At 41.8% G+C, this 23,532-nt stretch overlaps 1 protein-coding gene across 1 annotated transcript in view; it reads right to left on the bottom strand.

The window, feature by feature from the left end:
* LOC306949634 (glypican-5-like) overlaps positions 1-23,532 on the bottom strand; it is a gene marked incomplete at both ends in the record, with an annotated part of 362,433 nt that overhangs the window by 233,724 nt on the left and 105,177 nt on the right. Inside the window, 5 exon segments of the mRNA XM_079539627.1 lie at positions 664-701; positions 703-720; positions 722-748; positions 751-792; positions 794-799. Of these exon segments, the coding sequence (XP_079395753.1) occupies positions 664-701; positions 703-720; positions 722-748; positions 751-792; positions 794-799 (131 nt within the window).

Below are 23,532 nucleotides of genomic sequence, written 5' to 3'. Positions count from 1 at the left end.
CCATGGAGCAAGGACACTGACGCCAGGACTGAGGCCAGTGGCAATAATTCAGCATTCTAGTTACTCAAATGGCATGCAGCCAAAGAACAGAAGCCAAAATGGGCACAAAATCCTAAATACAAATAGTTCTGCTCCTTCCCTGTTATGTAACAAACCAGGCAGATTGCAAGGAATCTTGCTGCCTGCACCAGTGAGAAGGGAGAACTTGCTCTTTCTGCCCTGTGAAATCACTGACTTTGTGTCATGGCAATCAATCTTTCTTCTCCACCCATTCCCCCCTTCTCATCTCTGCCCTGGGATAAGCCCTACATCCCTCTGGGTCCTGAGTATTTATATATTACTGTATATTAAGCAACATAGATTCAACCGTGGAAAAAACTCAGACTTTGAGGGAAAAGCTTTCATCATTTTCATTGAAAGTTTCTGGAAATAAAAACATCTGGTGCTAAATAGAGACATCAAGTCTGGCCTGTTTGTTTCTGGGAGATCTGCAATGCAATATCACATACACATTTATCTAACTATCAGCAATGGCAATAACAGAGCATGCATGGACAGGATGACAGAAATATGCCTCTGGCTTAAAGCAGTATGGGACAAAGGAACCACAAGCATGAATTGTGAGGCAGAGTTTATCTGAACTCAGCTATTGCTTAGGGTTACCTTCTTTTATTGTTCAGACTAGCATGAGCCAACACAAGGTGTCTGGGCTTCAGTTGCTTTCCTTCAGTGGCACTATATGGGCCTGATGGCTGGTTCCCCTTCTTGTTGTTTGGGCTGTCCACACACCTTTATCAACCTGTATGAAAGGAAGGGAAATAAAAACTGTGTTTGAACAGTGAAAATGATTTCTAATTGCACAAGGGTCAGCCTGCTCCTTGTTGTTGGCATTTACTGCAAGAGAAAGTGTCCAAGGGACAGAAATAAATTATTCTTCTTTCCAGGATCTAGAAACTAGCTGTCTGCAGAAGGATGAGCTATAGGGAGAAAAGCACACTGTTACCAGAAATCCATCAGCTGTGCATTCTGTTACTGGATACCAGACTAGTAGCACATCTAGAAACAAGTTGAAATGGTGACACTTCTATGTAGCTCAATTAAAAGTGACTGATGAAAGTGTTGCCAAATCCAATTTCATGTAGAAACGTACTTGGAGAGCTTGAAGGTCAAGAAATTTTGGTCCAGCATCTGCCCTATATATGGAGAGCAGAGTCTTACGTCTATTGGATTTTGAACAAGCTTACACTCAACAAGCTTTCCCAGCCTTTAAACGAGACGATGTTCCCTTAAAATAAGGAAATAAGTAGAAAAATTCAACACAAATAAATAACTGTCAATATAGTAAGTGGGTCTTTCCTTGGAGAAACAGAATCAAAAAACACCACCCCAGCCCACAGGAATAACCAGTGCCTTAGATCCTAGGTCCTGAACAGTAACAGCTGCTCAGCTCACTTGCCCTTACTTGTCCCTCCTGAGCCTCTCATAAGGGAATTCATGCAACAGCAGCAGAAGAAAGCAAGCTTGCATTTATCCTTTGTGCACTGTGCATTTGGCACTGCTCTAGCATCCTGATACATTTATCTGCTCTAACAGTTTAAGTCACAACATTAAAATAAAGCTCTTCCCTTTCTAATCCACAAATAAGTCACAGGCAACACGAAGCAAACACAAAAAGAGGACAAAAGAAGTCCTAATACTGGCATGGTAATAGCAAAGCCTTAATCACACATAATGTATCATACCACACAGTGCTGACTCTTATCCCTTATTCAGTTTTCTACCATAACATGGATTGAGAAGGATTCATTCTAGCCTATGCACTTTGCTGCATCTTTAATGTCCATACTGAGTCATGGCTGCGTATCTGCTTTCCTCTGCCCCTCTGCATCACTACATTATATATATTTGTGTCCATGGCAGTACAGGATAATTTTCTATATCTTAGCCCATCTCCTCCAGAAAACTACTATCAGAAACCTATCTACAAGATACCTCTGAAAAAAATAGGCCGATTGAATATGAAAAGTGGGAATGTGTACAGACATAGCACTTACCGTCAATCTTAGGTGTATGAGCTACAGCCTGGTCCAGTATAATACACTGTAAAGGAGGCAAAACTAGCAAATGAATGCAAATGTACTGGATTAACCCTGACATACATGCAGCAGTCAGAGCAGGAGCCAGCCACCTCATTAAGTACTGTGTATATTGTTCTTGCTACACCATGGACCATCACCACATCACTTTAAAACATAGCTTCATAAAATAAAATAGAAAACACTATGGAAATGTGAAACACTATGGAAACTGTGTCCAGTTTTGGGCCCCTCACTGCAAGAAAGATATTGAGGCCCTGGAACGTGTTCAAAGAAGGGCAACGAAGCTGGTGAGGGGTCTGGAACACAGGCCATATGAGGAGAGGCTGAAGGAGCTGGGAATGTTCAGCCTGGAGAAGAGGAGGCTCAGGGGAGACCTTATTGCTCTCTATAACTTCCTGAAGGGAGGTTGTAGTGAGCTGGGGGTCGGCCTCTTCTCTCGTGTCATTAGTGATAGGACCAGGGGGAATGGTTTCAAGCTACGCCAGGGGAAATTCAGGCTGGACATGAGGAAGTATTACTTTTCAGAAAGGGTGGTCAAGCACTGGAATGGACTGCCCAGGGAGGTGGTGGAATCACCGACCCTGGGGGTGTTCAAGGAAAGACTGGATGTTGCGTTGAGGGACATGGTTTAGTAGGAGCTATTGGGAATAGGTGAACGGTTGGACTGGGTGATCTTTTAGGTCTTTTCCAACCTTAGTGATTCTATGATTCTAAATGAAAATATCAGAAAAAAAGTATCTTTCAGAGCTCTCTGGAGCTCAACAGAGGGTGCACCTGGGCTACAATCCTGCAAAGGACTCTCTCCCAGAGTCCCAGAGACTCAGGTCTACAACACAGAGACCAAATTCCTACCACAGGTTTCTGCAAAAACCATCTTGGTTTAACTAAAGTTTATATCTTCAAATTATACACAACTCAAATTGCATCACTACTGCTCTAACCAACTGTTAGAGCACTTTGGAAAACTAATGTAATTTTTGCGAATGTGAGTGTACACAAGCAATGAAGAACTCTGCGATTTTGTTTTCCTACGCAAAATTTCAAAGGGATTTAAAGTCCTTGTCTTTGATGTTGTACGGGAACTGCTGAGTCATGGCCTGAACCTCTGACTGATCACGAGGTGAGCACTGAGTCAGCCACGGGAGCACAGGTGAGTTGCCTTCACCTGTGCTGCTGGAAGGGGTGGAGCCTGGCTGCATCTCTCCCAGGACCCATTTAAGAGCTGACTGCCAGTGGGGAAGGATCTCTTCTGGAGATCTGCTATGCTGGAGTTTTGTGAGTGAGCCCAGGATACAGGTAAGCTTTCTATCTCCTTTCTTTTTGTTATCATAATCTGCTTTGCCTAACTCTCTTGTTTATTTTGTAAGTATGACTTCTTAATATTCATTGATTATACAGTTATGAATCTGTAGTTAAAGCATCCAAATGAAAATACTTATTTTGCTTTGATTTGTGTTTTTGACATGAGAGAAATAAAATCATCTGTTAAGTTGCCAAACCTTAAATTCTAGGTTTTCTTTCTAACTGATACTAAGAGCTTCCTGCAATTCAAACAACCACAGTACTTTTGGAGGAAAAAAAAACAAAAACAAACAAACAAACAAACAAAAAAAAAAACCTATTTCTTAGTGGAAAACTTTAACCGTTCAAAAGAAGGTGACTCATTCAATGAAACAGTTGGTCACAGTCACTTTTTTTTTTTTTTTTTTGCCTTGTGGACATTTTAGTTCCTCTTCTCCCAGTACACTAGAAAGCACTAGAAATCCTATGTAATTGAAACTGTTGCATATGTGTTTTAATCTTTAGTAAAACTAACAAGATGGGAGATACAATTATAAGATATTATTAGTAATAACAGTAATTCTTCAATGACTCAGTTGAGATCTGAACTGCCTGGTACAAGGAAGAAACAAGTGCAGTTAGGCAGACCCTGTTGAATACCACTTGACACATTTAGGAGCAACATATTATGCACAACTGGGGCAGAGGATTTCATCAGTGTCACAGCAGGAGCACACAGTGCACTGGTGGTCCGACAAGCAGTGCATCTCACTCCTCCATGTTACTGTTGACCACCAGATGTTCTTTCTTCCTGTCCTCTTCAGGGCAGTAAGGACAGAGTACTTCATTCCACCACAGCTCCCATGTGTATACAGGTGGTTTGAGAACTTGTATGCCTTTGGATATGAAGACCAAACTCCTCTTTGGCTTTTGAGTTACTCCTCATTTCATAGAATCATAGAATCACCAAGGTTGGAAAAGACCTAAGAGATCATCCAGTCCAACTGTTCACCTATTCCCAATAGCTCCCACTAAACCATGTCCCTCAGCACGCCATCCAGCCTTTCCTTGAACACCCCCAGGCTTGGTGACTCCACCACCTCCCTGGGCAGTCCGTTCCAGTGCCTGACCACCCTTTCTGAAAAGTAATACTTCCTGATGTCCAGCCTGAATCTCCCCTGGCGTAGCTTGAAGCCATTCCCTCTGGTCCTATCACTAATGACACGAGAGAAGAGGCCGACCCCCAGCTCACTACAACCTCCCTTCAGGAAGTTATAGAGAGCAATAAGGTCTCCCCTGAGCCTCCTCTTCTCCAGGCTGAACATTCCCAGCTCCTTCAGCCTCTCCTCATATGGCCTGTGTTCCAGACCCCTCACCAGCTTTGTTGCCCTCCTCTGAACGCGTTCCAGGGCCTCGATGTCTTTCTTGCAGTGAGGGGCCCAAAATTGGACACATTTGTCCCATTTGTTTCATGTTTTCAGTGAGCTGTAGAGAAAGCTAACTACATTGTTATTACTTAAATGTGAACTGTGATGTCTCACTGAATTGTGTATTTATTCTGCAAAGTACTAGGACAAAGTGCTGAATTGTATGATATTTAATAATATGTTCTCTCTAACAGTTTACTGTTTTCAAACACACAACTGATAACTTGGATTCCTCTTATATCATCCAAATAATCAATGTTTCACAAATATATACATTTTTACTGGACTTAAAGTTGTTTTCTTTTTTAGTATATACACCAATGATGTTACTTTAAATATCTTTCAACAACCATTAGCTACATTTCTTCCCTGAACTCTGTAATGAAATACAGACTCATAGGTGGATTATTCAACCTCTTGCTATTTGTTCTTTAAAAGAATGACTATTTACAATTGTTGAAAAGTCTTAACAAAATAAATTGGGGGAAAAAAAATCTTATTTGAAATCTTTTGAACTCTTACAGCTTGAGCAACCTTAAACACTGAGGTCATATTTAATATATCCTATATAATCAAACAAGGGAAAAATGTCATGCCCTTCCAGATGCCAAGAGTATCTTAACTCCCTGAAGCAGGAGACCTTTTCACTAGTTCACAGTAGTAACTTTCTTTTAAGCAGTATTGTAAAATATTTTCTACTGATTGAACTTACAAGATATTATTAAAATGCAGACAGATTTTCCAGCAAGTTATTTCCCCTGACTGCGTGTGAAGTTTTGCAAAAATCCAGAGGCTGGGTCACAGAACCATAGAAAGGCACAGGTTAAAAGGGACCTTAAAAATCATCTAGTTCTACCCACCCTGCCATGGACAGTGCTGTCAGCCATCAAATCAGGCTGCCCAGGGCCCCATCCAACCTGGCCTTGAACAACTCCAGGAATGGGGCATCTGCAACTCAGGGCAACCTGCACCACCCCCTGAGGAAAAAAATACTGCTCCTAGTATTTAATCTAAATCTCCCTTCTTTTAGTCTAAAACCGTTTTCCCTCGTCTTACCACTATTTGCTCATGTAAAAAGTTGATCTCCCTCCTCTTTATAAGCTCCATTTAAGTACTGGAAAACCGCAATGACGTATGCCCAGGATGTTCTCCAGGCTGAACAAGCCCAGCTGCCTCAGCCTGTCTACATGAGAGGTGCTCCAGCTCTCTGCTCACCACTGCGGTCCTTCACTGGACCTGCAGGCGACACCAAGTTGGAAGTGTCAATCTGCCTGAGGGGAGGAAAGCCATACGGAGGGCTCTGGATAGGCTGGATCAATAGGCTAAGGCCAAGTGTATGAACTCCAACAAGACTAAGTGGTGGATCACTTTGGTCACAATAACCCCAGGCAACACTACGGACTTGGAGCAGAGATGCTGAGAAGTGGGATTGTTCAGTTTGGAGAAGAGAATTCTCGAGGAGACTTTATTGCTCTCTACAACAACTTCCTGGAAGGTGGCTGTAGTGATGTGGGAGTTGGCCTCTTTTCCCAGTTTACAGGGATAGGGCAAGAGCTAGTAACTTCAAGTTGTTCTAGGGGATGTTCAGGTTGTATTGTTTTTTTGTTTGTTTTTTTTTTGTTTGTTTGTTGTTTTTTTTTTTTTTTTTTTTTTTTTTGTTTTTGTTTTTAATTCTCAAAAAAAGCAGTGTGGTATTGGAACGGACTGCCCAGGAAGGTGGTAGAATCACCAGTGTTGGAGAGTTTAAAGAAATGTGTAGATGTGCCATTGAGGAACATGTTTTAGTGGCCGTGGTGGTGATGGATTGATGGTTGTACTAGACGACCTCAGTTGTCTTTTCCAACTTCAGCGGTTCTATGAGTCTGTTTTTTTTCTAGCCATTGGGGACTTCACCTGACAGACATAACTTTTCAAATAAGATGGAAAGTGGCTTGGCAAACATAAGCCTGTTCCTTCAAGACTTTGGGGTGCATGTCAAGCCTCAGAGGCTTGTACACATTCAGCCTCATGAGGCAGCATCAGAATTGCTCTGCTTTTACAGTGGGAGAGATTTTGCTACCCTGATCTATGCCTAGAGGCTCAGAGGCTTGAGCAGCATGAGAAGCCTGACTGCCAATGAAGACCAAGGCAAGAAGCTCATTGAGTACCTCAGCATTCTCCATGTCTGTCGAAGCCAATTCTCCCTTCACATTTATCAGAAAGTGTGGAGCAGGTAGTTAACCTCAACAACTCTAAGAGTCTCCTGGATCGCTTGCAGCCAGACATGTTGCTTTCTCAGAAGATATCTGGGTGTCTGAAATGCGTGATCAGGATGAAAGCCTGTGAGTGAAATACTTCTTGCAGATGAAGCAAGAAAGCCCCATCAAGCAGGATTCCCTTGATCAGGCAGCCTGTAGTAGAGTCTGACCATCAGATCTCCTTTATTAATCTGGTCCCTAATTTTAATCCATGTGCTCTCAACTTGATCATTGCTGTTTCTCAGAGACAGCCCTTAACAATCTGTCCACTTAATACAGAGGGTAGTTCTCCTGCCCGTCCTGTCCTGCCATTTCCTTTCAAACAGCTTATAACCCTTGATCATAATACTCAGTTGTTCAATTCTTCCTACCATGCTTCAGGTCAGGTCATATTTTTCTAATTGTACCATGGCTTTCAACTCTTCCTGCTTATTTCCTAAGCCATATGCATTGGTGTAGAAGCACTGTGTTGCCTTCTTGGAGAGCTCTCCTAAATTCCTCTGCAACAAATCTGAGTTTTTCCTATGCTGCATACTAAAGTGATAGTATTCTTCGGTTCTTCTTCTGTCACTCGGAATTCCATCTCCTCTCCCCATTTAATCTAGTTTAATGCTCTGCTAATCAATGTGGACAGCTTGCTGCTGCACTCTCTGACATGTCTGCCTGGCTCCTGTTGGCTGCTCAGGCCTCAAGCTATAGACTGCACCCTGCACACTCTACTAAGAAGTTTCAAATGAGAACTGGGGGGGTACCAGTTTCAGCTGTGAAGCTGGAAGTGAGAGAAACAAGGAACGCTGAATTATGAGGCAACCAGGTTCCAATTTTCAGACTTATGTGCTTGCTATGAGAACTCATTTTTGTTGATTCAGGTATACACTTGTCACTTAATTACCACACTGTCTCAAGAACAGGAATCTTGTTTACTACTTCCCTTCACCACTCCCAAAATTTGCTACTGATCATTCTTGTCTGCCTTTGTTGTGATAGTTGTCTTTACACACTGACAGCATGAAAAGGCTGAGGTTCATTTTATAATTAATTCTAATAATCTGGTATGGAAGGAAAATCCTATTGGGAGTCAATCTAAGTCACTGTAAGAGTGAACAATTGGGTAGCGTTAAAGTTCACATAAGAAGAAAATCAATTAAAAGAATTAAATTCAAATTTCTTTTGTCACTTTTCAAATTCATTGCAATGTATCAAAATGTTGTTGCCTTTTAGGAGTTTATTAATTATTCCCATTCTGAAGTGAAATCAATTATCAAAATACTGCTGGAACTTTCTTCCATAAAACTTACAATGCAACTAAGAAAATCCCTTCAGAATTTGCTTTCTGAACTTTAATAAAGGTAGCATAGAAAAATAATATTTATTACAGAAAAGCAAGTATATTAAAAAAAAACTGTAAAAAAAATCTCATATCCTCATGTAGTAGGCTCCCCTGCTGTGGAAGTGATGTACCAAGTGAACACTGAACAGCTGTGGGTATCACTGCAAACACAAGTTCCTAGCACATAAAACAGCAACAAGAAGCAAAGCAATCGATGCACAAAGCTGCTCACCCCCAGGCAACCTCTGGTCAGACAGATGCTGAGAAAGAGCAATCTTTGCAGCCATCTGACCTGGTTTTATGTTGAGCATGTGTTGTGTTATGGAACATCCCTTTAGCCATTGTGGGTCATCTCTCCTGGCGGGGCCCTTCTCAGCTCTTCTACACCATCCAAAACCAGGACACTCAAGAAAAGGTACTGAACACACTTTGCTGCTGTATCCAGCATTGGTGCACCCACATTTTAAGTGCCATTTTCTCTTCCTCACATTTACAGAAGGAATGGTAAACAACACACCAAAAAGGGCAACTATAATCAAGTGACAGGGCAGCTGACTCATGACGAGAGACTACAGAGAATGACTCTTCTGAGAAAATGTTTGGTCAAGATTCACATTTATCATGAACTCTAGTCTAAAAGGTGCATACTGAACTGTTTAGCTATCTACAGTACCAAAACTAGGATGCAGCTGATGGAAGTCTAAACATTGATTTAAAACAAATAGAAGTCCTTCCTTACCCACTGAACTTCTGGAACTTGCTGCCTCAATGGCAGCAATAGCAGCTTCAAAAGGGACTAGTGAACGTTATATCCATGAGATCCATGCACATATCCCAGCAGGATTAGGTAGATGTTTTCCTTCTAATAATCCCTACGTAAGAGATGTAATGCTGGGAGAGAATGGATGGCAGAAAACAGTCAGACTTTTGTTTCTCCCAAAAGGGTGTCTCCTTTAGGCATTGCCAGAGAAGACTGGGTGAAACAGACCATCCAACTGGAGTCTGGTGGTCATCTACACATAGTTACTGCAATTGTAATGCTACAAAATATGGGAATTATTTTGGAGAGCTGGCCAACTAGACTGCAAACACGCATTCTTTATATCTGAACAACTAGAAATTTGAAAGTAATTATGAGGAACCTGAGCAAGATGTGATCCATGTATAACTTGGTCACAAAATTCTCAGAACGTGCATTTCAGCTTCAAGTTTGACATACTTTCAGAGGTGGGCATCAGCAGTCGAGTATGCAGGCACAAGCCCAGACAACAGAAATCATCATCCTAGCAGGCCTGTTTGCACTTTCCTCCTAAAAACAGCTCTTAAGTAAAGTGTTTTGTTTCCAGTCTTAAGATAATTTTTTCTCAGTAGTTTTCATGTGGTTGGTATATCCAAAAGAAGGCAGTAAATGGTAAGACAGAGAAGGATCCACTTTTGTTTACTCCATTACTTTGATTTGGTGTCTATAAAATATTACATTAATTTTATAGCTAGTTGCATAAATAATTGTTCTTGTTTTACAGGCTCTGAAATGATTGAAATGCTTCTCAAGGCCACTGTGTATTTTGTGCCACTTCTCTTTCAGGATAGCTGAAAGCAGGGTGATGTGAGCTGAGGACAAAGGACAGGCAGAACACCCATGTGCCAAAGAAGGGATCCAAGGTCACATGCTTAGAAGCTGCTGACCGAAGTTCCTTTGCAGTCAGAAAAGGACTTGAAATTAAACATATCTTAAAAACCAAGCTTCAAGAAAATATATGGAGGAAGCACTCCCTAAGAAGCAGAAGCATTTACTCCAAACTGAGATAAATACATTATAAGCAAATTCTAAGGCTTCTCTTCTGTGCCCTAGAGAAATCACTTCTAACTCAGCAGCAGTGTGCTGCTTATAATGTATACCAAAATAGACAGGTTTTCTTCTCACTCTAGAATCTCAGGCAGATGTTACTGGGAGTTAGGCCATCAAAAAGGATGGAGACACTGCGCTCAGTGGAAAACACTACCTTCTCCACAGAAAACAATAATAGGATGTTTAAAATTGGATGCCTCTGATGGATGTGTGAGACATTCATCATAGCACAAAACATCTCAGACAGGGATGCAAACCAAGCAGCAGACAGAGCAGGAGAAAATACTGTGTGCATGAGTGTACATAAAACTCTCAAGGCTTTCTCTAGTGTTCGGGTACTTTGCTAAAGATTCATCTCACACCTCAACAGGACAGTATCAAGATTTGGTGTTTTTGTGCGCACAGGTATTGCTTCCATAGAGGGAACTGAGGGTTAAAGTCACACTCTATAATGCTGAAATACCAGATAGTTGTTAGCAAGAGAAGTATCAAGACTGACTGTAATCTAGTATTGTCAAATTGCTATAATTCAATTCATATTACAAGCTCTTAAAAATAAAAAAGCCATCTGAATTTCAGTAGGGAAAAGCTTCCATTTAAATTCGGATGCCTTGTGATTAACAAAAAAAAAAAAAAAAAAAAAAACAAATAAAACAAAACACACTATTGGAAAGCACAGTCAAAGCTTTCCTACCTGCTGGTCAACCAGCAGCACTGGAATGCATTTGTAGGTCAGTTATTTTCTTGGTAAGAATACCCTGCCTCTGGGAAGCATTCTTTTCATTTCCAACTAGAGTCCTGCATGGCGTTTATCAACACAGCAACTTTCCCATCATGGGGCCTGTATCTCACAATAGGAAGTAACTTTTCATTTTTATTCCCGTTTTGCAGACAGGGAAGCTAGGGCAGAGAGATTAAAAAATCTGGGAAATGCATGTAGAGCAGGCTTGGAGCCAATCACCTTCTTTCCAAGCAGCAATTTATTTCTCTGACAATTAAATCTCATTCACTGTTCAAAAGCCCTGGCAAAGTGCCTGCACGATTACATACTTGCCTTGCCTACCCGAAACTCTTGGGTATGCAGAACTGGGCTACAAGCCTTACGAGTTTGGTCTCACTAGCATCCTAGTGCATCCATGGCTCCCTGTGCAGACCCAAACACAAAGACAATCCTGGCAAGACGCACCTAAGCAGGAGTCCAAGACCACCCAGCAGCCCAGCACAGCAACAAGAGTTGGCAATCATCAATGCAGCACAACTTATTCTTTACAGCTGTAATTAAACTGCCCTGAATACACCAGTTTGTTTCACTCCGTAATTGTTTTACTTGCCTTAAATAGGAACTGGAAGCAGTTGGTTTGAGCTATACGGTCAATGCTCATCTGCTTTTCAAAACATGTATGAGGAGTTTTTCCATGAATAACACGCATTTCTTTACTTCCTTCAGTGCACTAGAGTTTGTTTTCTCCTTTTATTCAGCCACAAGAAAGCAGTATTGACTAAATCAAAGCTAAATTAAGCCACTGGTGCTTTCAATGCAGGTGCCAAGAGACACTGCCCTCATAAAGCATGCCCACAATCATGTAGAACAAGGGCAAAGAAAAAAGTAATTCACTGTGAGCCGGCTTTATTTACATCCCCACCTCCATTCCACAGTCTGCAGCCAGAACTCATGAGCTGATGCTCAGCAGCAGGCTCATGGAAAGGACAGGCTAGCCAGGCTTCCTGCTTGGCCACCTGTCTCTTGTGCTTCTTCACACACAGCCAACTCTGCCTGCATCACTGCACCCTGGTAATTCAAGTTACCCAGGCACTACTTGAAGAAGGGCCAGACCTTCCTACCAGAGTGACATCCCAGAGAGCCCTTCTGAGCAGCAGACTCATTTCAACAGTCTCCCTGTGCTGTAAGGTCCCATCTGTGTTCGTGTCCTGCCAGAGCAGGCCACTCTCACACAGCCTTACACAGCAGCGTTCATCTCACAGAGCTTAAAAGTAGTTCCAATTCCATGAGTAATTGCTCTGAGAACTGACAGATGTGGAGGAGCCTAGTATGCCTTCTCTTCATACCTCTTCTAGCATGCCTTTCTTCATTAGCAGCATATCAGCTTGACAGCCTGTTGCAGAGCTAACATCATAAATAGAATCATAGAATCGTAGAATCCTTAGAATTGGAAGGAACCTCAGAGGGCCATCTCATCCAACTCCCCTGCAATGAACAGGGTCACCACAGCTGGATCAGGTTGCCCAGGGCCTTATCCATCCTCACATGGAAAGTCACCAGGGACAAAGCATCAACTACAACACTAGGTAACCTGTTCCAGACACATAGACAGGCGGAGCAGTAGGCCCAAGAGAACGCCATGAGGTTCAAACTAATCCAAGTGCAAGGATTTGCACCTGGGCCACAGAAGCCTCCACTACCAATAAAAGCTGGAGGATGTAAGACGAAGCACAGTCTTGCCAAAAAGGACTTGGGGGTACTGGTGGATGGCAAGCTGGAACTGTTTCAACCACATCCAGGGCTGCATCAAATAAGCGTGGTCTGCAGTCCTGCTGCACTGCTTTGCTCTGCTGAGACCTCACATTTAGTGCTGCATCCAGATTTGGAATTCTCAGTGCAGGAGAGACATGCATCTGTTGAAGCACATCCAGGGGAGGGCCACAAAAATCACAGAATTGTAGAAATGGTTTTTTCCATGGTTGGAAAAGATCCCCAAGATCATCCAATACAACCATCCACATAACACCCACATTTCCCCACTAAACCACGTCCCTCAGTACAACATCTAAATGTTTCTTGAACACCTCCAGGAACAGTGATTCCATCACCTCCCTGGGCCGCCCATTCCAGCAATTGACCACTCTTTCTAAGGAATTTTTTGTCCTAATATCCAACCTCAATCTTCCCTGGCACAACTTGAGGTCATTTCCTCTCGTCCTGTTGCTAGTTGTGTGGGAGAAGAGGCTGACCCCCACCTCATTGCAGCCTCCTCACAGAGAGTTACAGCGAGCAATGAGGTCTACCCTGAGCCTCCTCCAGACTAAACAATCACTGTTCCCTCAGCTGCTCCCCATAAGACTTGTACTCCAGGTCCCTCGCCAGCTTCATTGCCCTTCCTGGATATGCTCCAGGGCATCGATGTCTTTCAGTGTAGAGAGGGGCCCAAAACTGAACACAGTGCTCAAAGTGTGGCCTCACCAGAGAATCACAGAATCATAGAATCACAGAATCATAAGGTTAGAAAGGACCTGTAAAATCATCTGGTCCAACTGTCCTCCCATCACCACTGCTCCCACAAGCACTAAACATCTCGCAGCTCCTCATCCAGACACCACTTGAACGCTGCCAGGGACGGCAACTCCACCACCTCCCTGGGCAGCCATTCCAGTGCCTGACCACTCTCTGAGGGAAAAAGTTCTTCCTCATGTCTAACCTAAACCTCCTCTGGTACAACTTCTGGTCATCTCCTCTGGTCCTGTTTTTTGCCTGGGAAAAGAGGCCAAAACCCTCCTCATCACAACCTCCTCCAGGAAGTTGTAGAGTGCCGTGAGGTCTCCCCTGAGTCTCCTCATCTCCAGACCAAACAATCCCAGCTCCCTCAGTTGTTCCTCATAAGACTTGTGCTCCGGACCCCTCACCAGTATCGCTGCCCTTCTCTGGACACGTTCCAGGGCCTCAATGTCTTTCTTGCAGTGACGGTCCCAAAACTGAACACGGTACTCAAGGTGCGGCCTCACCAGAGCTGAGTAGAGGGGGATCATAGAATCATAGAATCACCAAGGTTGGAAAAGACCTAAAAGATCATCCAGTCCAACCGTTCACCTATTACCAATAGCTCCCACTAAACCATGTCCCTCAACACAACATCCAGTCTTTCCTTGAACACCCCCCGGGTTGGTGACTCCACCACCTCCCTGGGCAGTCCATTCCAGAATGGATGGTGACCTCCCTGCTCCTGCTGGCCACACTACAGCTGAGTACAGGGGGACAATCATCTCTCTGCTTCTGCTGCCTGCAATATTTCTGATACAAGCCAAAATGCTGTTGGCCTTCTTGGCTACTCAGGCATATAAAATGATCCAAGGAATGAAACACCTCCTCTAGAAGGACAGACTCAGAGAAATGGGGCAGGCTCTTTAGCAGAGTCCGTTGTGATAGGACAAGGGGAAATTGTTTCAAACTAAAAGAGGGAAGATTTAGATTGGTTATAAGGAAAAAGTGTTTTATGTTAAGAGTGATGAAGCACTGGCACATGTTGCCTGGAGGTGTGGCAGATGCCCCATCCTTAGAGACACTCAGGGTCAGGCTGGAAAGGGCTCTGAGAAACCTGACTTTTAAACCTTTAAAGGCCCCTCCCAACTCTGACTGCTCTATGATTCTAATGCTGAAAAAGCTGTAAAGGTAATCAGTCACTACTGGACCAAGTGATAAATGACAGGATGTGAGGAAACGATCTCAGGTTGCACCAGAAGAGATTTAAATTAGATATTAGGAAAAATTTCTTCACAGCAGATGAGCTTCCAGGGATTGGTGAAGTCCCTGTCTCCAGAGGAATTTAAGACAAGCATATGTGGCATTAATGATAAGACTTAATGGGTCAGGAGGATGGTTGGACTTGATGATCTTGAAGATCTCCTCCAACCTAGATGATTCTATGATTTACTGTGTAATGTTCTACATTACAGGAGACAGAAGCCATTTCACTGAGCCACAGCTCAGTTTTCTTCACTGGACTTAGTTATGTAACTTATACAGACTCACTGTATCATCAATCTAAACAGCATCCAGGAAGGTTTCGAGTTTGCAGATTCTAGAGTACATTCTCTCAGGTGTATAGAATAGTTTAATATATAAAATGAAAGCTCAGCACCTACTGAGTTTGAGCCTGAGGCCTGGTTTATCAATGAGATCTAGAAGCAAGAGCTTGGCAGGCCACCAAGAAGACTGCAATTGTCTGGTCGAAAAAAAAAAGCAAACCAAATCTAGGGATACAATCACACTTGAAGCCACTTCATTACCATATGCAGAATCTACTGCAGCTACAATTTCATCCTTGAATTCAGACTCCTGCAAGGAGCAGGACTGCAAAGCACCACGACTAGATATTGTCATAAAATCTTGTAACCCATCAGCCACAAATATTAGCAACTAAAGTATTAACCAAAAATAACTTTCCAACTTCCCAATTCATTTTTGTATTGCCTTCTAACAGTTTCTTTCTTCTCCAAAATTTGTGAGGAATTTTCACACTTAACACAGATAAAGTTTCACTGATATAAACTCATCAATCTGCCCAGAGCACAGGTTGGGCTATTGATGAACTAACTGAAACTGGATATTAAATATGATGAAAGCATCTTCACTGAACTGCAAAAATTGTAACATTAATTATTCAATATGCATATGGGATAAATGATCAAAACTATAATATAATAACAAACTGGCTCAAAGTTCGCTATTATTACTGAACTCACATCAGCAATCAACACCAGTAAGCAAACAGCCATAGTAGATGACTGATTACCTCAGTAAAAAGCGTTGCATCTGTTTATTTTCTTACAGGTGGCTGACATGACAAAAGCGGTTTACTATATGTCATAGTTTTATGACTTTTTGTTATTGATATTCCATATCATAACATCATGTGGGCCTGAGGGACTGTTGTCCTCCCGTCATGGACACAAATAGATCTAGAAATAATTCTGTGACACCATAGCTGAAGCAAAAGGACAGATATAGAATCATAGAATGGCTTGGGCTGGAAAGGACTTCAAGGATCATCAAATTCCAACCCCCTGCCACAGGAAGGGTTGCCAATCCATGTCAAGCACTTTTTTTTTTTAGTGCTTTTACCTACGTTACTCATATTAGTGTCACTACTCTGAAGGACACCACAGCAAAGAACACTTGATGAGAAGCAGACCGAGGTGCAAGCTTTGGCTGAAACTGGTAAAACACAAGATGTGACCATGTATCTGATCTGCCAGATACAACAATCTATCTCCCAAGAAAAAGTGCACTCAGACACAAAGGACTTAGTATGCTGTGGCCTTTCTGCTGCTTCGATCAGTCACCCAAATTGCCTGCACATACAACTTTATTATGACAAAACCTTGTAGAAAGGCCATAGCATGAATAGGGATCAGCACCAAAATCCCTCCATTTCATAACTTTCTTTTTTTTTTTAAACGTTAGAGATTAGAGCCCAGGCAACATAACATTAGGAGACACATAGGAAGTTAAAAAGCAAAACCAGCTTGTTTCTAAAACAGGTCATAATACAGTATGCCTGTAATAATGAAAAAGCAAATGAAAAGCATGCCAATTCTTGTTATTCTTTGAGTTAGACTGTGCCCTTGGGTAGTATATGAAACCCCAGAAATGCAAAATATGGAAGTAATAAACATACAATTGCTCAGAACTTGATAATGATCTCTGTGAAACAAAATCTGAGGTTTTTTGGTAGGCTTTGATGACTCTGAACATGAAATTAAGCTGAAGGTATTTTAAATTAAACCTAAAATAAAAACAGCTGCTGGAAAACATACATGACCAAATTCTTCATCTGAACATGTGCTGCTTTGAGGTATTTTCTTTTAGATTTAAATGATCACTGGCATTCTGTATATTCAACTCGAGTATAAAGCAAAGTCCAGTAGCTACTCTTGACATTCAGTTAAGTCAGTCTAATTTCATAGATGTTTGTCTGACAGCTCAGAACCACTGTAATTTCCATCCTAGTGAAGAATTGTACCACCAAATAAATGTATATACTGAGATAGCTGTAATTCTATGTGCAGTATGACCTATGAGATGCACACTCACTTAAGGCTCATGAAGTTCTTCCCTCCGTTCAGCTGGCCATTCTCAATGCCCAAGCATATGCAAAAAACAAAACAAAACAAAACAAACAAACAAACAACAACAACAAAAAAAAAAACCAAACCAACCAATCAACCAAACCAAACCAAACCAAACAAACAAACAAAAAAAACATAGTTAATTATTTTTCCCAGCAGTTAATTTTAGGAACAAAACAAGATGGATTCCTAACTGGAATCATCTTATTTTCCTTTCATTTTATTATGAAAAAATTAGACCGCTTGAGAAACAAGAGAAAAACCCAAGAGAAATTACCGTTCTCTGATATATAGTGAATAGATAATCTCATCATGGCCAGCCAAGGGGCATACTGAACTAGATGTACAGAATACAATTCCACTTGTATTAAATTACCAAATAAAAGATATTCCACACCACAGTGGAAAATTCCTAACTGAATAAACTTTGCAATACCATCTACCTGGGAATCTGACCTTCTGTTCTCAGTACTACAAGATCCCATGGAAATTCAAGAGGGATACAAAATACAATGCATTCTGCACCATTCTGAATTGAATGAGGTTTTCATTCTTGTGTTATTTTGGTAGGTATCAAACCCATGTTTAACAATGTTAGAGTTCCCTTTGCTGCTTGGATGGCAAGAAAAATGTAAGTAATTCATTTCATGGTGTGTGGGGAAAAAAAAAAAAAAAAAAAAAAAAAAAAAAAAAAAAAAAAAAAAAAAAAAGAATAAAAAACAAACTCAGTTTTAAGTCCTAAAGGCTGGCTTATATTAACAGCACTACACCAGCACAAATGTAAGCTGTAAAAACACTAGGAAGAAACGTTGCACTGTTTCATCCTCAGCCAAAGCAAAGCAGAAAAGTTCTGTTAGGAATCATTTGGCTGTCTGATAACAGAGTAATGCATGCTATGGCTGACTGCACCAGCATGAGCTAGTTCTGGATTCAGCCAATTGCATTTAAAAAATTCTAAGGCAGCTGAAAGAATTATTTCCAAAAATAATGCTCTTATTTAACCAGCAGCTGCTTTATCATCACCTGTGCCTAACTAGATTTCCTGTTCATTTACTCAATGCTGATAAAAAAAATCTAATTCTTGTGAAATTGTTTCTCACTATTTAATTTCACTGTAGCACCTGCACATCTCAGAACATTCTTGACAGTGAAAAGACAAATGTGTTTTTTTGACCTGGAAAAAAGGGCACATTATCATTGACAAAATAAGGCAATATTTACCTCTCCATAAACACCAGGAGATAGCATTTTTTTTTAAATCTGAAATGTAGAGTAAAAATAACAGCCATGAAATGCATTCATGCATTTTACAAAAACAAACAACAACAAAAACCAGTCCACACGCTGTGGATGACTACTGGTAATGCATCGCAGAACAGATATACCCTTTTTCTGTTTTCCACAGAGACTAAATCACCAGGGCTTTATGTGATGAAGTTATGTACCAAACTATCCACGGCAGACATGCATATAATACCGGAGCAGAGTAGAAACAACACTTATAAGATGTAAGAGTAAACACTCCATCTCCAGTAGCTATCTGCATCTTCAAAATCCCAGCTTCTTCTCTTAATTTGTCTATAAAAGAATTGCTGGGATTGCTACACCAATGCCAGTTTGGGTTTTATTCTTTCCTGAGTCACGAAACATTCACTTCTCTCCTTCCTTCCAGGCACCCTGACTGCATGAAGGGCCCCTGCTGACCCTGCCACAGGATCCAGCTCTGCATACATCATGTTATTTGAGGAAACCCTTATCTGGACAGATGAAGTGTAAAGTATATACTTTATGTATGCTTACATACATACAAACATATATATATATATATATATATATATATATATATATATATATATATATAATGTAGATACTTAACATACTGAGTATAAAGTAAAGCAATGAAAAAGACCAGAAATCTAAAGAAAAGCCAATAAGGAAAGGCTAAAGAAACTGGCAGCAGTAGGCGCAGAGTAGTTCACTCCCCATCTTCAAGTACATAAAAGTGTGCTGCATGTAAGAATAACCTATTTGCCATATCAAGAGAAATACATATGTATACACAAGAGAGAAAAAGTAACAAGTTGCAATGGATGTTTGATACTAAGATAAATTTTTCTTACAGTAATAGCAAAGATTTTAGAAAAGTGTCTGGGGACATCACAACATTTCCAGCATTAAAGGTCTTTAAAAGCAAGTTTAAAAACAACTGTCAGAAAAGGCTTAAACATAGTATTTCTTTCCTCAGGCAGGGGATGGGTTATGCCACAAGCAGAATTCCATCTGCCAGCTCTATTACTCTAAGATAAGATTATCTGCTGCAAGATTAAGCACTTTTCATTAAATTCTGGCAAAGAGAACAACACTGTCTGCAGTGTCTGAGTGACATTATACTGTAATAACCTCAACCCATGAGCCTCCCACATCAGATGCTAGTTCAATGAGACATCTCAGTGACTGTCTGGTAGCTTCCTGTGATGCCATCACCAGCTGGGAAGATGAGGGGAAAGCAGTGGATGTTGTGTACTTTAAATTCAGCATGGCATTTGACATTGTCTCCCACATCATTCTTGTTGTGAAGCTTAGGAAGCATGGCATAGATGAGTGGATAGTGAGGTGGATTGACAAGTGGCTGACTGGCGGAGCTCAGTGCAGTCTGGTTGGAGGCTGTAACTAGTGGTGTTCCCCAGGGGTCAGTGCTGGGTCTGGTCTTGTATTTAACATCTTTATCGGTGACGTGGATAAGGGAATATAGTCCATCCTCAGCAAGTCTGCTGATGATACAAAGCTAGGAGGAGTGGCTGATACATCAGAAGGCTGTGCTGCCATTCAACAAGACCTGGACAGACAGGAGAGTTGGACAGGGAAGAACCTGATGAGGCTTAACTAGAGCAAGTGTAGAGTCGTGCACCTTGGAAGGAATAACCACATGCATCAGTACATGTTAAGGGATGACCTACTGGATACGAGCTCTGTGGGGAAGGACCTGGGTGTGCTGGTGGACAACAGGCTGGCCATGATCCAGTGGTGTTCCCTCATGGTCAAGAAGACCAATGGTATCCTCGGGTGCACTAAAAAGAGCATGGCCAGCAGGTCAAGAGAGGTGATCCTCCTCATCTACTCTGCTTTGCTGAGGCCACATTTAAAATACTGTGTCCAGTTCTGGGCTCCCCAGTTCAACAAAGACAGGAATCTCCTAGAAGGAGTCCAGCAGAGGGCCAGAGAAATGATAAAGGGCCTGCAGCATCTCTGTATGAGGGAAGGCTGAGAGACCTGGGGTTGTTCCGTCTGGAGAAGAGTGGACTGACAGAGGATCTTATCAATGCTTACAAACATCTGAAGCACAGGAGTCAAGCAAATGGAGTCAGGCTCTTTTCAACCATGCCCAGCAACAGAACAAGAGGCAACAGGCACAAACTGGAACACAGGAAGTTCCAAGCAAACATGAGGAAAATCTTCTTTACTGTCAAGAGTAACAGAGACCTGGAACAAGCTACCCAGAGAGATGGTGGACTCTCCTCCTCTGGAGATATTCAAGGCTGTCTGGATGCTTTCCTATGGAACCTACTTTAGGAAACATGCTTTAGCAGATGGGGTTGGCTTAGATGACCTCCAGAGGTCACTTCCAGCCCCTATGATCCTTGATTCTTTGATCTCTGCCTCTTTCCAGCATCCTCAAATAGCAGGGATTTTTGCACAATGGCAATTATTCAGTTGTCTGAGTCCTCCTGAAGACATGTGCTTTCCATGCTTCTTTGGTACTGGTTATTGTATCGCTTTTCCCTGCACTTTGTACTATATCATTTTTGCTTCAAAGACACTATCTCCACAGTTATCTTCCTACTAATTTTCAGAAGAATGCCCTCCCAGATCTGAATTTTAGTTAGATTTTTGAAACATAGAGTAACAGCTTAATTTTAAATAATCAATCTGAACTTGTGCTCAGATAAGAAAAGCTTTTGACCTGGAAATAACAGTTGGAATGCTTTCAAAAAACAGCCCAAAACTTACAATAGCAATCTATCATTAGTTTTCACAAACGGCGTTTTTACTCGCACCTCTGTGGCTGTCTATATTTTGACTTGCAAGAATGGAGGACGTTCTCTTCAGCCTTTTGCTCCCACAGCACTGATCCCTGCAGGAAGCAAGTTTGCAACAAGAATAGCAAGATTCAGGACTTGCTACTACTAATTATTCTGCACAAAAAGATTTGAAACTTGCATAATTTCACAAACATTCCCCATAGCTCACTTTAAAGCAACACAAGGCAAAAGAACAAAAAATTGTTTAAAATTAGCCTACCAATTGTAGTCTAAATAATTTACAGGGAGCAGGAAAACAAAAAACTGCTTTTAAAACAAAAAACACAAAATTCACTGGCAAGCATTCAGTTCAGGATGTATCACTTGACATGCCTGCTTTTCCTCGGCTTTCCAAACATAGGGATTTAACATCTCAAGAGGTTGAGGGTGTAAGGCAATGACTGACATTCTCTCCATCCCTGCCATCCATACTTTCCATCTATTTCCTTGCTTAGCATCAGAATTACTACACCATCTATCAGCATCCATGGTCAACTGGAGAGAGGCCGCAAAGGATTGGAGGCTTCCCAGCATGACTCCCATTGACAAGAAGGGTTGTAAAGAGGATCCAGCTATCTACAGGCCTGTCGGCCTGACCTCAGTAATGGAAGCACAGGGAAGGTAATGGAAGAGATCACCTCAAGTGCAATCACATGGTATGTGTAGGACAACTGAGGGATCAGCCCAGCCAGCATAGGTTCGTGAAGGGCTGGTCCTGCTTGGCCAACATCATCTACTTGTATGATCGAGTGACCCACCTGGTAGATGAGGGAAAATATTTTGACTTGTCTTCCTAGACTTCAGCAAAGCCTTTGACACTGTCTCCCAGAGCATTCTCCAGGGGAAGCTGGCATTTCATGGCCTGGACAGGAAACTCTTTGCTAGAAAAAGAATTGGCTAGAGGGCCAGACACAGAGTGATGGTAAATAGAATTACACTCAGCTGGTGACCAGTCATGAGCGGTTCCCCAGGCGTCAGCACTGGGGCTTGTCCTGTTCAATACCTTTATTGATGGTTATTGATGGGGGGGATTGAGTGCACCCTCAGTTAAATTTGCAAATGACACCAAGCTGAAAGGAAGTGTCCATCTCCCTGGAGGTAGAAAGGCCCTTCAGAGAGCTTTGGACAGGCTGGATCACTGTGGGGAGGCCAAGGTGATGAAGTTCAACAAAACCAAGTGCCGGGTCCTGCATTTTGCCCACTCCAAAGCAATGCTACAAATGTAGGGCAGGGTTACTGGAAGACTTAGCAGAAGAAACTGGCCTAGGCATGCTGGTCTATGCACAGCTGAACATGAACCAGCAGTATGTTCAGTGGTCAAGAAGGCCAACGGCATCCTGGCTTGCATCAGAAATAGTGTAGACAGCTGGAGCAAGGAAGTGATCCTCTCTCTGTACTCAGCTTTGGTGAGGCCACATTTTGAGCACTGTGTTCAGTTTTGGGCCTCTCACTACACTGAAGGACATCAAGGCCCTGGAGTGTCTCCAAAGGGATTTGGAGCATAGGTCTTATGGAGAGCAGCTGAGGGAACAGTGATTGTTCAGTCTGGAGAAGAGGAGGCTCAGGGAAGACCTTGCTGCTTGCTGTAACTCCCTGAGAGGAGGCTGCAACGAGGTGGGGGTCAGCCTCTTCTCCCACACAACTAGCAACAGGACGAGAGGAGATGACCTCAGGTTGTGCCAGGGAAGATTGAGGTTGGATAATTAGGACAAAAAATTCCTCAGAAAGAGTGGTCAATTGCTGGAATGGGCGGCCCAGGGAGGTGGTGGAATCCTGGTGGTTCCTGGAGGTGTTCAAGAAACATTTAGATGTTGTACTGAGGGACGTGGTTTAGTGGGGAAATGTGGGTGTTATGTGGATGGTTGTATTGGATGATCTTGGGGGTCTTTTCCAACCACGGTGATTCTATGAGTCTGTGATTCTATGAACTATAAAAAATTACCTAAAATTTTTACACCCCAATTTTGTAATAAATTATATATATTCTTGTGCAACAGTATATTCAATATGTTTAGAAAGTTTCCATATTTACTTTGGAATATGAAACACACTGTAACAATTTTTTTTAGGATATTCCTAGTGCAAGATTTGGAATGTGATTTGCACCACAGCAAAATGTTTTTTTTTTCTTGTTGTTGTAAGAATGCAAAGTGCAAGCTCCCTAGAACATGAGATGAGTATTTAAAAATGATTTAGACACTATAACTTGGAAGTTGAAGAAACTTTCATGCACTCACAAAACATGGCCATAAAAAGGAACAAAGTTATATTTTGCTATGCAAATCTCAGCATTTTTTTTTTTCTTCAAAGAGCATTAGTTCCCTAAGTGACTCACAATCAGTTTAGCTGATCTCGGTAGAAAATGCATA

Source organism: Tetrao urogallus (genome assembly GCF_951394365.1).
Source record: "Tetrao urogallus genome assembly, chromosome: 9".
NCBI classification, from domain to species: Eukaryota; Metazoa; Chordata; class Aves; order Galliformes; family Phasianidae; genus Tetrao; species Tetrao urogallus.
This window is presented reverse-complemented; position numbering and strand designations above follow the sequence as displayed.